This window comes from Hydra viridissima, unplaced genomic scaffold, assembly GCF_058129835.1.
Source record: "Hydra viridissima isolate aposymbiotic clone 2 unplaced genomic scaffold, HvirCarnegie_v1 scaffold_3, whole genome shotgun sequence".
In the NCBI taxonomy this organism is placed as follows: Eukaryota; Metazoa; Cnidaria; class Hydrozoa; order Anthoathecata; family Hydridae; genus Hydra; species Hydra viridissima.
This window is the reverse complement of record NW_028324302.1, coordinates 18,064,320-18,079,239: the sequence shown is the minus strand read 5'-3', so window position 1 is coordinate 18,079,239 and position 14,920 is coordinate 18,064,320. Positions and strand designations below refer to the sequence as shown.

Here is a 14,920-nt window from a genome sequence, read left to right as displayed (position 1 = left end):
TCGATTCGCTCATTTCGTTTGTCACGCTTAGATTGAATTGAGGTAAAACATATTTTTGATTTAAATCGTCTGACTTAAAGTACCAAGCCCAGTTATTCACATTATTTTTAATAGACAATTGTATTTTATTTAAAAATGAATTTTGTTGATTGGAAACAAAATTCAAGTCAAACAATTCGTTATTGTCATTATTATTAAATATTTGCGAAAAGACGTAATTATTTTGCTGATGAAACAATGAATTCATGTTCATTTTAAACAAAGAAAGCAATTTTTCATTTTTAACATCGCTTTTGGATAACGTTTGAATAATATCTCCATAAGTGAGGTAGTTGTTGGTTGTTTTGTTTACAAGGCGTACTTTTTTAGTTAACATACCATAATTTCCAAACAATGAATCATTATTAAAAAAAGTCAATCCATTAAGAGTAGAAGTTAATTTTCCTGAATTGTTATTGAGGTCTTGCAATATTTCAAAACTTTCCAACCCGTTTTCAGTCCATAAATTGTTGTATAGGGTTTCATTTCTAGAATCTAATACCACCGATTCTGTGATTAAATTAAATTCAATAAATTGCGATAAGATACTAGAGTCATAATTGTTATTATAAATATTATCATCATTAAATTGTTGAACGCTGTCTACCAATGTTTGCGGTTTAACAGTTAAAGAGACCATGTTGGTAGGTATATCCATAGAAGCTAAATGAATCACTGAATTAGGTTGAAATTTAACAGCTTCCCCATTTTTGGAAACTAAAGGTAACGAGAATAAATTAAAAATGTTATTATTTAATGGACTCTCGTTTCCATTGGTTTTAATTTCTGGATAAAAATAAACATATTGAAAAAATTTATCCGTTAAAATATCATCTAAAAACAATTCGTTGTTCATGTTTCTATTTTCGATAAAAAATGAGTTTTATAATGAACAGGGTTTTGATAATAAACGTTTGATTCTTTTTCGTTTAACGGTAATAAATCTTCTCGACGTACCCAAATATTTTCTTGACCGTCTTTAATTAAGTATTTGTAAATAGGCGCGTAATCGTTTGCCACAATATTCTTTCGTTTTTTTATTTTTATAATGGTTACTTTTTTATCCGTATCCCAATAGGGTAATTGTCTTGTAGAAGACTTACTAAACAACTCTGAAGCGACTGGTTTAAATCGTCGTAAATAACAATTCATGCCTACTTTTAAGGGTTTATACGGTTTTAATTTATAATTTTTGCTTTCTTTTTCAATTCGAGAAATGTTGTTGCTGTTAAAATTATTTTTTCTTTTAGCTGAAAAAGAATATCTATCCAACATCCTTAAAGCTTGAGCGTCCATAGAGTTACCATCTAAATCGTTAGCGTTTAGACCGTTTTGTTTAATTTTTTCGTTAAAAAAAGTTTCCATTTCCGATAAATAAAAATCCCAATTTTTTTCTTTTAATTTGTTATTATTTTGTTGCCATTTTCGAAGGTACATTTTCAGTCGTCCAATGACACTTTCAGCTAAATAAGCTTTTCCGTAATTTTTAGATTTATAATGAACAATGTTATTTTCTTTACACCATATCTTAAAAGCTTTATTAAAAAATTCACCACCTCCGTCTGTTTGAAGATAAATGGGATTGTTTTTATCTCTCTCGATGTCATGAAATAAAATATCAAAAGCGTTTAATGTCGCCGTTTCGTTTTTTAATTTCATAGCTGTTAAATAAATTTTTCCACTTACACCGTCGACTAAAACCAAACAATATTTTGGTCTATATTTCATTTGATCTTTATTAAAAGAACGCATGTCAGCTATATCAGCTTGAAAATAAGTTTTTGGGTCAGTATATCGTGTTCGATGTGTCTCGTAAGAGTATGGTTTTCTAGGAGCTTGTTTTTTATCTAAAACGTCAACTTGAGAAGTCGATATTTTTTCATCTGTAGTTTGACTCCATTCTTTTATCATTAATTTAATGTTAGGATAATTTAATGTTTTATTGATAAATTCCAATTGAGACCATAAAATTTTATCATCGTTGTTTTTTCTTTTGTTATGGTATAAAGAAATGAGTTTTAAAATTTTAGATTTGGATTTAACACCAAATAAAACACTTTTTTCATTTTGAGAATATTTTTCAATTAAAACATCAATATCGTTTTTTAAACCATTCATTTCTTTCGTTTATTTTTCTTTTTCTTTTTTTTAGGTGTACTAGTTTGAACTACGTTTTTTAATAATGAAGTGGACAAATTTAAGGGGTTAAATGAAGTACTCGGTTGATTAAATGAATCTGTCGATAAAGATTGATCACCCCTGTTGTTTTTGTTACTGTCATCGCTTATTCTTGTAAATTCGTTTAAATCAAAAGTGGAATCCACTTCTTCTTTGATATCGTCTGGTTTAATTTCTGGAGTATCTACAAGATTCATTAGTTTAGTCGGAGTTAACACTTCGTTAGCTCTTTTTCTTGTTTTGATCACATTGGGTATTGGTACTTTATAACCGTCAGGATAAGAATTGCCTTTGAATAAATTTTGAATAAAATAGTGAACATCTTTTTCGGTTGATTCAAAAAGAAATATAGCTTGATAATTATTAAAAATGTTTTGTAAATTTTTTATGTTTCCGCTATAAATTGTTTTTATAATCATGAAAAGTTCCAAATTTGATTTTAATCGAAGGTAATCTTCGTCTACGTCATAATTAAAATCTAATATTTCAAATATTTTTGTTTGAGTTGGAGTATTATTAATCACAGTTATAATGTCTACCCATATTTTTTTAGAGTCGTCTTCTGACAACAGAGGTAACTGTCCAGATGAAAAAAAAGCTTGAGCTACTATTCGCAACATGATTTCGCCCACATTAAAACTGTTTTCTAAAACAGCAGCGTCATAATCTCTTTGTAATAAATTCAGAAAATCACTATCTACAACAAAGTGTCTATATTTTTCAATGTATTCATTCATATAATCGTTATGTTTGGTAAATAACTGAGCCCATTGCATGAGGTTTTTTTTCAAGGGTTCTTTGCTATAAATTTTGATCCATTCGCTTACTCTTTCGCTATGACTTTCTTCCACATCTAAAGTGTTAGATAAAAAACTTTCTGTTTGAAGTAAAGAACTATTGGTAGCTACAGCTAAGTCGTTAGCTGTAGCAGTTGCTAATTTGTTGGTGTTTCTGAATTTGACGTTTGCTTTTAAAATATAGTTCCAATATTTGGCAAAAGTTAAAAATTGCACTTGTTCTTTATCGGCTAAAATATAATTTTGATGAAATTTTAGAGAATCGGTAATTAATTTAAAAAAATTATCAGCATGATTCATAAACAACGTATCTCCTTCTATCACTTCAAAATTAGTATTGGTGACATTAAGAACCACATCTTCCAAGTTTTCGTTGACGTCAATGACTTTGTTGTCATAGACGATGCAAATTTTAGCAAATCTCAAGTTATTGGGAGCTTGTTTAAATTGAAATACTTTCAAAACAAAATTCAATTGACCCATATGACGACTAGTCGTTCTATCACACATGGATTCTATAAAATATTTCAAACTATAATTTTCATTTACTTTTGGATAATAGGATAACGTTTTTTGCAACCATGTTTTATTGACCTTATCATACACTTTTAAAAAATCAATGATGGGATGAATAACATAACTGACTTTATTTTCGACTTGAATGTTGGACCTTAATTGGGATGAATAAATGGACAATAAATTTCCATACTGGGATGGTTCACCTGTGGTTGGGTTATTCATTTGATAATCTTTGCTGCTTCTGAATCGCATTAAGGCTTCATTGGTATTTCTTTGGTTTACATCGCTGTTAAATTCATCTGTTTTATTAGCTTGTATAATTTGTCGAAAAGCGTGCACATCATGATTGACGTTTTGATAGAGATTATATTGATTTTCAGGTAGTAAAGTAGAATCTACATCTCCTTCCAATACTGTTTGTAAACTGAAGGTTTTTTGTAATTCGTTTTGAAAACTTAATTCAGCATTGATGCTATGTTGTGTTTGTTCACTAGCTTCATCCATTAACAATAACGATTTGGGTAATAAATCTTCATTACCAAAATTGAAACCTGGGTTTCTGTCAGAATTGATTTGTTCTCCTTCTGTCTGACCAGATTGAAATTGATCAATTTCTTTAAGCAATTTAGCGTCGCTAAGCGCATTTTTTTTAAGCAAAAAATACAAATCTGAAATTGTTTTTTTATAATTATTATTTTTAAACATTTTCGTTTATAATTAAATCAAGATCGCAATACAAATGATCATAAGATTGTCTTAATAAAGTAGTAATAGTTTTTGTTCTTTGTTGACTATTAAAATGGACCAATTTGTTTGCATAAAAGTTAATAGTTTCGTGAAACTGTTTAAAGCTATTCGAATTAAAGTAATCCACCAAAACATTCAAGTTATTTTGAACAAATAATGTGATAAAGGCGTTTTTGTTTTTTAACGTTTGTTTTTGAACTAGCAATTTTCCATTTTCGTTGTATTCGGGTAACGGATATAAATATTCCCTTATAAACACTTTTAAATCATAACAAACGTTATCTCTGTACGATTGTTGAATTTGTATTCTTTCAATGTCTGTTAATAATTCGCATTTTAACATTTTAATCACGTTAAATTTTTCACATATTTCTCTTACCCAACAAATAATTTCTTGTTGATCAATATCGTTTCGTCTGTTTATTTTAGGAGTATAAATGTCAGTTCTTACGTTCAGTCTTTTTCTTCTTTCTTTTCGCGCTTTTTTTTCAGCTTTTTTAGATAATTCTTCAAAGTTTTCATATTCCAATGCTTTTTCATTAGCTTCTGTAAAAAAATGGTTCCACTCATCATCAATAGTCGTTGTCATCTTCGCTCACCGATTCAAAATCGCTTTCTTCACTTTCTGAGTTTGCAACACCGTATCTTCTTTTTAATTCCAATTTTTTTAACAACTGTTGAGCTTTTTCCTTGACCTTGTCTTTTTTTAAATGAGGTTCTTTTTGATTTTTTTTTTCATTTATTTCTTTTCCTTGCTTGTTTGTCTCGTTCACCTGATTAGATACCGTTTTTAAAAAATAGCCGTTCTTTAAATGGGGTGACTTTACGTAATCGAATTCTTGAAATCGTATGATGGGTTTGTTAACACTCATTTGATCGTAATCGTAATCAATCACACCGTATGCATCTACAGGTATGTAGACTTTTTGAGTCATTTCATTTAAATGACTTCTTAAGCGAGCGTGAGAAACACTTTTTTTAAAAAAAGCCACATGACTTTTTTTATTAGAAGTAATATTCACTATTAAATCTGAGATAGGATGTTTATTTTTTTTATCGGAAGGGAATTCAATTTTAAATAATTTTTCTACTTCGGGTGAATTATCAAACGTAATCACACATTTATAATGGGATAATAAACTAGCCCAATTTTGAGAATGTCTCATCGGTAACGTGTGAAAAATAGTTAAACTACTGGTGGCACTATGAGTTCCACTAGCGCATAAATTATTGTATTGCGAACTTTTTATACAATCAGGTCCAATATCGTCTAATATTATTACTGTTTTAATCATTCGTTCATCGCTATTTTGTATGCCAAACCTTTCTTGTGAAAAGCTGACTACTCTTTGAATATATTGATCTAATTCTTGTACATTGTTCACCACCAAGTATAAAAAAGCCTGTAACTTGTTCTTTTTAAAGTTGACAATTTGTTGCCATGTTTCAATTTGATGTTCACTCGGTTCTCTTCTTTGCATGATAAAAACCATTTCAGCGTAGGGATATTTTCCTAATTTTAATAAATCTCTAGATAAAGAAGATTTACCAATTCCTGTAGGTCCCACAATAATGGTATTTTCAGGTAAAGAATCGACATGACTGTTAAAAATGTGATGTTTGACAGGATTGACATTTTCTTCAGTTTCTGTCTGATCACCTCTTAAATGGTACCCTGAAAATCCTTTTTCTTTCAAATAATCACCTAGATTTTGTTCTTCTTTATCACTCAGTTTTATTTTTTTAGATTCAACACTCATGTTATTGACTTGAAGAGCTTATTAAATTTAAAGCTAACGGTAGAAATTGTAGAAAACCGCCTCTTTTGATTCTTTTATTTTTTATTCGACTATGAAAGGTGTTATACCTTTTTGATTTTTTAGCTTTTTTATAAACTGTTCTTTTTTTCATTGTTACATAATCAAATCCGATTCCAATTAATTAAACATCAAAATAGAGCTAGCTATTATATATTTGAATATGTTTTATATTTTTACGTGTCAAATTATGTATTTACACCTTTTTTATTTTTAATAAATTACAAAAACATTTTTATAAAATCTCCTACTATCGGAATTTTTCCAACCGTATTGTGTATTGCTGGAACTGTAGCAATAATACCTTTTCCTCTTTTTCTTAACTTATTTTTTTTAACTAACATTCTTTTTAATCGCGCTTGTCGTTTCCATTTTTTAATCAATTGTTTTTTATTTTTTTTCCAATATATTTTACCTGCAGCACACATCTTTCGCTAATAACACTACAAAAAAATACAACTCAATATAAGTAACACATTTATTATTAATAAAAAAAGACTATAGCTTTAAATCAAAAAGAAATTATTCAACTTCTGTATATTTTCGTTTTAAACTAATATTTTGTTTTTCAATGGCGTCATAAAATTGTTGAACTTCAAATCGCACTTTAATGGCTTGAAGATTTTTTCGAATGGTATCTTTTTTTCCAAAAAGTTTCAATTGTTTTAAATTACAAACTCGACTTAATCCAACATAAATTAAACCTGAACTAAATTCTTTATCGTCTAATTTTATATACAATCCGTAACAGGTTAAACCCTGACATTTGTGAACAGTCAAAGCGAAAGCTAAAACAATAGGATATCCGCTTCTTTTGGAGACCACTTTGTTTTTAAGCCTTATTTCCTCTTCGTATTTTTTTAATGGATAAACAAAAGAATCTTCTCTTATAAATAAGGGATTACCATCGTGACTTAATTGAAATGTACCACGAGTACCATTGACTAAATTAAGACTGACGTCTATATTTTTGATTAACATAATGTTGGCTTTTTCTTTGACTTTTATCATTTCAGGAATAGCAAATTCTTTTTCATAGACTTTGTTAGTCGTAGTATTATGGTATTCGATGACATTGCCTTTTATTTCATTTAATTTTTCTTCGTTGTACTTTTGAACTTGAGCGCGAGTAAAAAAACATCTTAACCACAAAGGATGATCTGTATAATTTTCAACATGATTTTCTAACAATAAATTAATATCATCCTCTGACAACTGAGCTTTTCTTAATCTTTGTAATAAATGAAAGTAATTTAAATCTTCTTTTTGACGAAAACTTTGTGACAGTATTACATTTTTAAATTAACAGCGCGTCCAAACGGTAGACGTAAAACAAAAGTTACCTTTGACTGGTGGAAGTTGATAAAAATCACCTGATACAATAAGTTGAATACCGCCAAAAACTTTCATATTTCCTCTCAATTTTTGAGCGATTTGATGCAGTAAATCAAAAAAATCAGCGTCTAACATGGATATCTCATCGATAATTAAAACATCTACTTCCTTCCAAAGTTCTCTTTCCTCCGTCTTCATATACTTTATAATCTGAACGATATCCATAGTGCTTTTATAACCCGCAAATTTATGAACAGTGATTCCCTCAATATTTTGAGCTGCTACACCTGTTGAAGCTGTCATTTGTATCGTTTTTTTGTCTTTGTGTCTTTGGTATATTTCTTTTAACATGTACGTTTTACCGCATCCGCCACTACCAGACAAAAAAACATTGTGTCCCATGTTCACATGTTGTAAAAATTCATATTGTTCTTGATTCATTATTATTAACTAAAATGTAATTCAAATTTATGGAATAAAAATCATTTTTACAAGTAATCATGACAACCGTTATTTTTCAAGCATAAAAAACACAATGTTTTATTTCATAATCTATACTACTTGTATAAAACCGTAAAACAATTACAACATTCTTAATAAAAAAGTCGACGACAATTTCAATCCAAAAAAAGTCAACGTGAATTTCTATCCAAAAAATATCTAAGTTCGTTCATGTGACTAAAAAGGTCTTTTTTCATCAGTTCGTTATCGTTAAGTTCTGTTACTTCTACAATAGGATGTACATAGTTTTTGGGCATTTTAAGTTCTTTTATGTACTTCTTTTTTAACTCACAGCTGATTTCATTTTTACGTATGTTGACACTTTCAGTTATTTTCTTTTCACTCATTTTTTATTTTTTACTAAAAATACATCTTCGTTTTTAGAAAAAACAGGAATTTAATTTAAAATGAAGAGATAAACATTTTTTACGTAAACAAACCATCTTGTCGCAATTCGTACAGCAAATTTTTACATGACCATTATTCCTATGGTGACACATTTTACAAAAAACATCATAATACGTTTTCACTTTTTCTTCATTATCCACAACACAAGGAATCCGCATTAATTTTACAAAACAAAATTTGCAATAACTTTGAATCAGTTGGTTTTCAAAAAACAAATTACTGCATTTGCTACACTTGAACAATTCACCCATATTTCCTTTTTTATTAATGTATAAATTTTATTTTTAAAAATAAAAAATGTTTATTAAAACGTAACAAATGATAGTTAAAAAATATTATTCACGAGAACATAAATTAACATGTATATTATAATATACAAAGTCAGCATTAACAAAAAATAATTTATTGCTTTTTCTGAAATATCCAGATAGTCTTTTTTTTTTAAATGATTAATGATATGAACGTTTATAACCACGCTTTGCTGTTCTTTTTTTTCATCTTTTAAACTTACAAAGAAAGTTTTGATCCATTCCTGAACTGACTTTTCTTCAAACGAATTAAATTTTTCTTCGTTGTTTTTGTTCATTTCCATTTTTTTATTTATTACCTAAAAAAATTATTTATTAACAAATATTAATGTTACATAACAAATTTTTTATTTATTTTTTATCATCATCTCATAAATCATAAATCGACGTTGTTCATTAGTTTCAATAAAGTCTTCTATTTCAAGCCTGGATATCGGAGAATCTTCTTTTAAAGTATATTTATTCATGTATTCTTCTTTAAGCACCTTTTTTAAAAAAAATAAGTGTCTGAATTCAGTTCGATTTTATCCTCTGTTTTCTTGTTCTGTATTTCATCGTCTTTGCGGATGATATTATTGCTCATTGTTTTAGTTTTTTTCTAAAATATTTGTTTAAAAAAATAACAACATCATTACAAAAAATTTAAACTTTTATTTTTATTACGATACATTTTGTTGTCATTATTTTATAATAACCCTTTCATTTTTTCAAGCAATACACATGACGACTCTTTAGCGTAAAAAAAATAATCTTGATTTTCTTCCAAACATTTTTTTACAATTCCTCTAAATCTTTCACGATCTTTCACACCATTCAATGGATAACTTTTCTTAATAGTTTGAATATCCTCATCCATTATAAATTTAAATTCGCTTTTCAAATCGATTAAATATTCAGCGTTCATACAGACTGATTCGAAAAATAAATATCTTTCAAAATTGGTGTATACTACATGGCTGCCTTTATATTCCACCCAATATAAATCCATACCACATTTGAAATCGCCTGTTTCACCATTGATTTTTAACGTTAAATAATATGCCATTTTTTAATGTTTACTTGTCTATGAAATATAAAAAACGGATCATTTTTTTTATATAACCATATTCCTGTTTACAATAAGGGTAACAATAAAAACAATTGTCCAATACGCGTTTTAAAAAAGAACGTTTTTTCTTCGCTACAGTCATATAAAGTTTTTATAAACCAACTTTTGTTATTGTTTAAACTATACAATCCAATTTCAATTTCATTATTAGGATTCAATTGCTCACAAATGTCATTTATATACTGAATCGTTAAGTTAAAATCTTCTTCAAAATTAAACGTAAAGAAATCCATCTCCCAATGTTGAATATATTTTATATTTTCTTCTTCGTATATAATAATTATCATCTAAAAAATACACTAAAACCTTGATAAAAAATAAAAATTATACTTGTAATAAATAAATTCCAATACAATTTTAAGATTGTCTTCTGTCGTATTTAAAATTCCCTCGTAAATTTGATATGCTAAAGAACTGTAAAATAAATTTGCCATTTGAATAGGGTGATTTCTATCCATACATTTATCATTAATTAAATTTTGCACATTCAACACATTTTCTGTAATTTTAGGATCCGCCAAACAAGATTTAATTAAATTAATTCTATGATGATTATTCAAAAAATGAGAAGCGGTATTTTCCAAAAACTGATCGGAAGCTATATTTTTCAAAGTGACATCTTTTAACCACCATTTGTAAGCTAAAAATTTTCTCAAAGCTCTAAACTTTAATTTTGCATATTCTTTTGATAATTTATCATGTTTTTTCAGTTCTTCGTAACATTGGCACATTTGTTCGTCTATGGACATAATTTTTTATAAATCTAAAAAAAGTAAATCTTATTTTTTATTGTTTAAAAAAGCATACATTTCTACAAATCGTGAAAAAGTATAATACGACAATTGATGATTATCTGATAAAAGTTTATCTAAATAAAGTGGTATAATATATTTTAACACTTCCATCAATTGTTCTCCTAAAAATTCAGAAAAGTGATGTACATTTTCTTCTAAAAGTATTTGTTGATTAATATTTAAAACAGGTTGATTCATTTCTAATAAATCAAATTTTACTTTTTTATATTGTTTATTACCAGGGGCCAATGCTATAAACAATTCGAAGTTTTTTTCGAGAAAAAAAATCTTTCGTAAAAACGCAATTTTTCACGTACGAAAAAAAGTTCGTAATCTCGAAGAATTTATCGCTGTTTGTATTTTTTTCGGCCATTGCTATAAAGCATAAAACGTATACGTCACTAAAATTCACGAACTTTTTTATCCGTAATACATAGTAGTTATATAATAGTAATTTTTATTGTAATTTTTATTTATTAGGCCTAATTAATGAATTTTATTAGTCATTAAGTATGCTGTGCTGTCTATTCTACTTTTATGAATATTTTTACATTCTAGTATTTGGTGTTTAAAAAAGCTGTGTAAAATTAAAGTAGGAACATGAATTTAATTTTTTCGGGCGAAGACTTAGATTTCGAAGTTGCAGAAAATTAGCTTCGCCACCGATTGCCTCGAGAGGTTGGTGTTTAAAACATTACTTAAAATTACTATATATATATATATATATATATTTAATGATTTTTTATCGAACAAAATCAGAAATCAAACTAAATAGGCGCAGAAATTATATTTTTGTTTTGTTTTTCAATATCATTTTAGTTTAATGGTCGCTTTTTTAACGAAGATGATTCTGACAACGTTTTTCGAGAGCAGTATCGAGTCTCAAGAGCTGTATTAGATTTTTTAGAAACTAGGCTTAAAGATGATTTGCAACATTATACTAAGCAATTTGCAACATTATACTAAGCATTTCTTCATTTTATTGGCACAAATATTTTTTTTCATGTTCTCAGAGACTGTCATGGAATCTTTACCAACACAATTTATCGTATTATACAGTGTAGGAGAAGCTATTTTCAATGTTAGTGTATTAAGTTAATAAAACTATTGGAAGTATATATATATTTACATATATATATATATATTTAGATATATATAAAATTGATATATACTATACATTACATCATGTTATCACTGTTAATTTTATATACTGTAATATATCTCTGCTGTTTTTGAATAGAATGATTAAATTGCCATTATTATTACCCTTGTTATATATCATTAGCACTGTTAGTAGCTTACTTTACATTAGTTTATAACTATTTGTATATAAACTCGAAAGTAAAATCTTTATTTAGAAATATGATTGATTGATTACATACTTATATTATGTTAATATATAAAATATATTACATACTTATACTATAACATTTGTAAATATATATATATATATATATATATATATATATATATATATATATACATATACATATGTATAAAATATAATGTAGCAATACATATTTTTATTTAAATAGTTTGCTAATTAAAACATACTAAGCTTCCCAAGAAGAACCTCTTTGTTTTCTCTGATCTTTATTGCTAGTAACATTTTAAGTTCTTTAAACAGCATTTTATTTTGTTGTGTATTTGTGTATTATTTTGTTGTGTATTTGTGTATTATATGGCATATTTATCAACTCTTTATACTTTTCTTTAGTCAAACACTATGAAAAATTTGTTTAATCAGAATTACTATCGAAAACCTTCATAAATAAGTATGGAATTTTAAATTCATGCATGCATTGTTAACGAAGCACAACAAGGAACTGAATAATCGATTAAATGCAGATTTTAAGTAATTGTTTATTATGAAGTTACCAAAATCCTTTTAAGCTTTATCTATAAAATATCTGCATAAAAACACAAACAAAAAATGTTCAATGATTTTGAAGCGCTAACGTTGTTCCAACAATGGCCGCCAAAAATCACGAAGAAAATATCTAAAATTGAGATCAAAAATCTGAAGTTTTTTTTCGAAAAAACGCATTTTTTATCTGAAAAGGCGATTCCCTTGTTCGTTTATAGCATTGGATTTAATAGCGAAGTTTTTATCTTAAAAACGGAGTTTTTTGAATGTTTATAGCAATGGACTTTTTTTTTCTTCGCTTTTTACGGTAAAAACTTCGTGTTTTACGGAAAAAACTTCGTTTTTTATGTTTATAGCATTGGCCCCAGTGTGAAACCAAGCTAAAATATCTTCCGATTGACATTTGTTTAACCTATCAAACCAATTTTCAGTCAAATCAAAAAAATATTGTGTATGAACAAAATTTAACTCTTCGTCATAAAAAGTCGCAATGACTTTCATGTCTGTTATACTTGTCATTTTTATGAAATAAAAAATGTGTAAAAAATAATGACGCTTATATAATAAAACAAGTTTCATGTTTTGACATGTTTACTTTTCAACAAATGACATTTTAAAGTAAAATCTATACAATGATTAACAAAGGAATAGTAGTATTGTTCATCACATCCCAAGTCTAATTCTAATCCAAAATACGTTAGTTGCGTTTCCATTCTTACGCTGTTGCTCGCTCTAACGTAGTTTTTAATGTCTTCTCTTTCCATTGTCTTTAAAACGTACGTTATGATTTCTTCATTGACAAGACCGTTTAAATTTTCAAATAATATATTCACATTGACGTCTTTGTTTTTTTAAACGGATAAGAAAATCAAACCTTTGATCACCGTCATATTTTCCGTTGAATTAAAAAATGATCAGTTGTTTTTTAATTTCCAAATTGCTTTTTTCCAACTTCATTTTTTGTCTTTTTTTCTAAAAATTTTTTATAACTTGTAATATTTTTTAAAATAATGGCTCTCCTTTACACAAAAACTTCTTATTTTATTAACAGCTAACAGTAAAGGAATGTAACACATTTGAGGTGATACGTTAACATTTTTAAATAAAACAAAACTTCGAAAAGTACAATCACATAATAAAAATTGATATTCTGCCAAATCTCCAATTTCTTTATATCTAAAAGAAAATTTTTCTTTAACATAATCATTGTAAAAGTACGTCACGATGATTTCTTTTTCGATTAGCGGATCCAAAATAGCCGGGTACAACATTAAATCAATGTCCAATTTATTTTCTAACAAACACTCAATGTGATGTACATTTTTTATCGTTTTACAAATGAAATTTGTCGCCTTGTCGCCTTTTTCTTCAAATGATACAGAAATTTCCAAATATAATTCATTCATTTTTTTATGTAATCTAAAAAACAACACTTTCCATTTATTTTTAACATAAAAAATACCATTCTAACATTGTCCCTTCATATCATAGTGAATATGATGTTTTTTAACATGTTTTTTTTCACACTTTTTACAACATTTCATTTGACAAATAGGACATAAATAATATCCGTAAACTTTCTTTTTATAATACGTTTGACATTGAAAACACAAACTATATTTAAATTTATTAATTTTGGTTAAAAACAGTTCGTGATATCTTCCTTTCATCAAATGATGCTTTTTTTTCAATTTATGACTGGACTCCAAATTTTTTCTCACAAGGAACATGAAATCTTGAGCGTGTTTGTGAATTACCAAATACTCTTTTTCCATTTTTTGCACGTTTTTGAAAACTTTATCCAATTTCTGAATCACTGAAGGATCGTCTTGTACATCGTCTGTCATGTCTTTTTCTTTGCACTCATTCGTTTTCATTACTTCCTCTTTTATTTCCTCAATGAGCTGCTTTATAACCATGACATTTTCCATCTTTTTTAATTAATTAATTATTTTTTACCTACAAAAGTATTGCTATAAAAAATTTATTACAGTTACAACTAATAACATTTATCACTTATTATTGAAAAAATGTTTTTTATCCAACACCTCTATTACAACAAAACGTCACTCATACTACATTCGTTATTTAACATGGTTTCATCACTCGTGACTTCTATTTCACAATTATTTTGTATATCGTAAATAGAATTTTTTAATAATTTATAAAAAGGTAAAACCGTATTGTCAATAAAATGTCTATTTCTTTTCAAGTAAGAATGATTTTTAATAATTTCATGTTCTAATCGTATTAATTGTTCTATGTGATTGTCGCTACAAAAAGCATTTTTGTTAGGTAAAACAGTTTTATTTAACTCCTCTAAAGGTTTCAAAACATGATGCCCTCTAATTTCAGCCATTACTCCGCAATCAAAAGGATATAACTTTTGGTTCGGTTTTTTAAAAAGTTGTAATTTACATTCTTTGATAGCGATATCAAAACCTTCTCCGCTTCTTTTAATACCCATACGATTTTGTAACACGTGTTGGTCTTTTTTCGATA

The 14,920-nt window shown here is 27.3% G+C and overlaps 1 protein-coding gene across 1 annotated transcript; it reads right to left on the bottom strand.

Moving 5' to 3' along the window:
- Positions 1–6,424: 6,424 nt before the first annotated feature.
- On the bottom strand, positions 6,425–7,873 carry LOC149891265 (ATP-dependent DNA helicase PIF1-like). The gene is made up of 2 exons (XM_090082061.1): positions 7,441–7,873; positions 6,425–7,359 (listed from the first exon to the last, which is right to left on the bottom strand). Exons 1-2 carry the CDS (start codon positions 7,871–7,873, stop codon positions 6,620–6,622), a joined length of 1,173 nt encoding a protein of 390 aa, XP_089938187.1. The 3' UTR covers positions 6,425–6,619.
- Positions 7,874–14,920: the final 7,047 nt, after the last annotated feature.

What these genes read in the sequence shown, in the direction of transcription:
- LOC149891265 (XM_090082061.1), bottom strand. Translation starts at nt 7,873, where the DNA reads ATGAATCAAGAACAATATGAATTTTTACAACATGTGAACATGGGACAC. An exon ending in TCAACTTCCACCAGTCAAAG is followed by an intron (nt 7,360 to 7,440) that starts GTAACTTTTGTT and finishes TTCGTCAAAAAG; the next exon opens with AAGATTTAAATTACTTTCAT.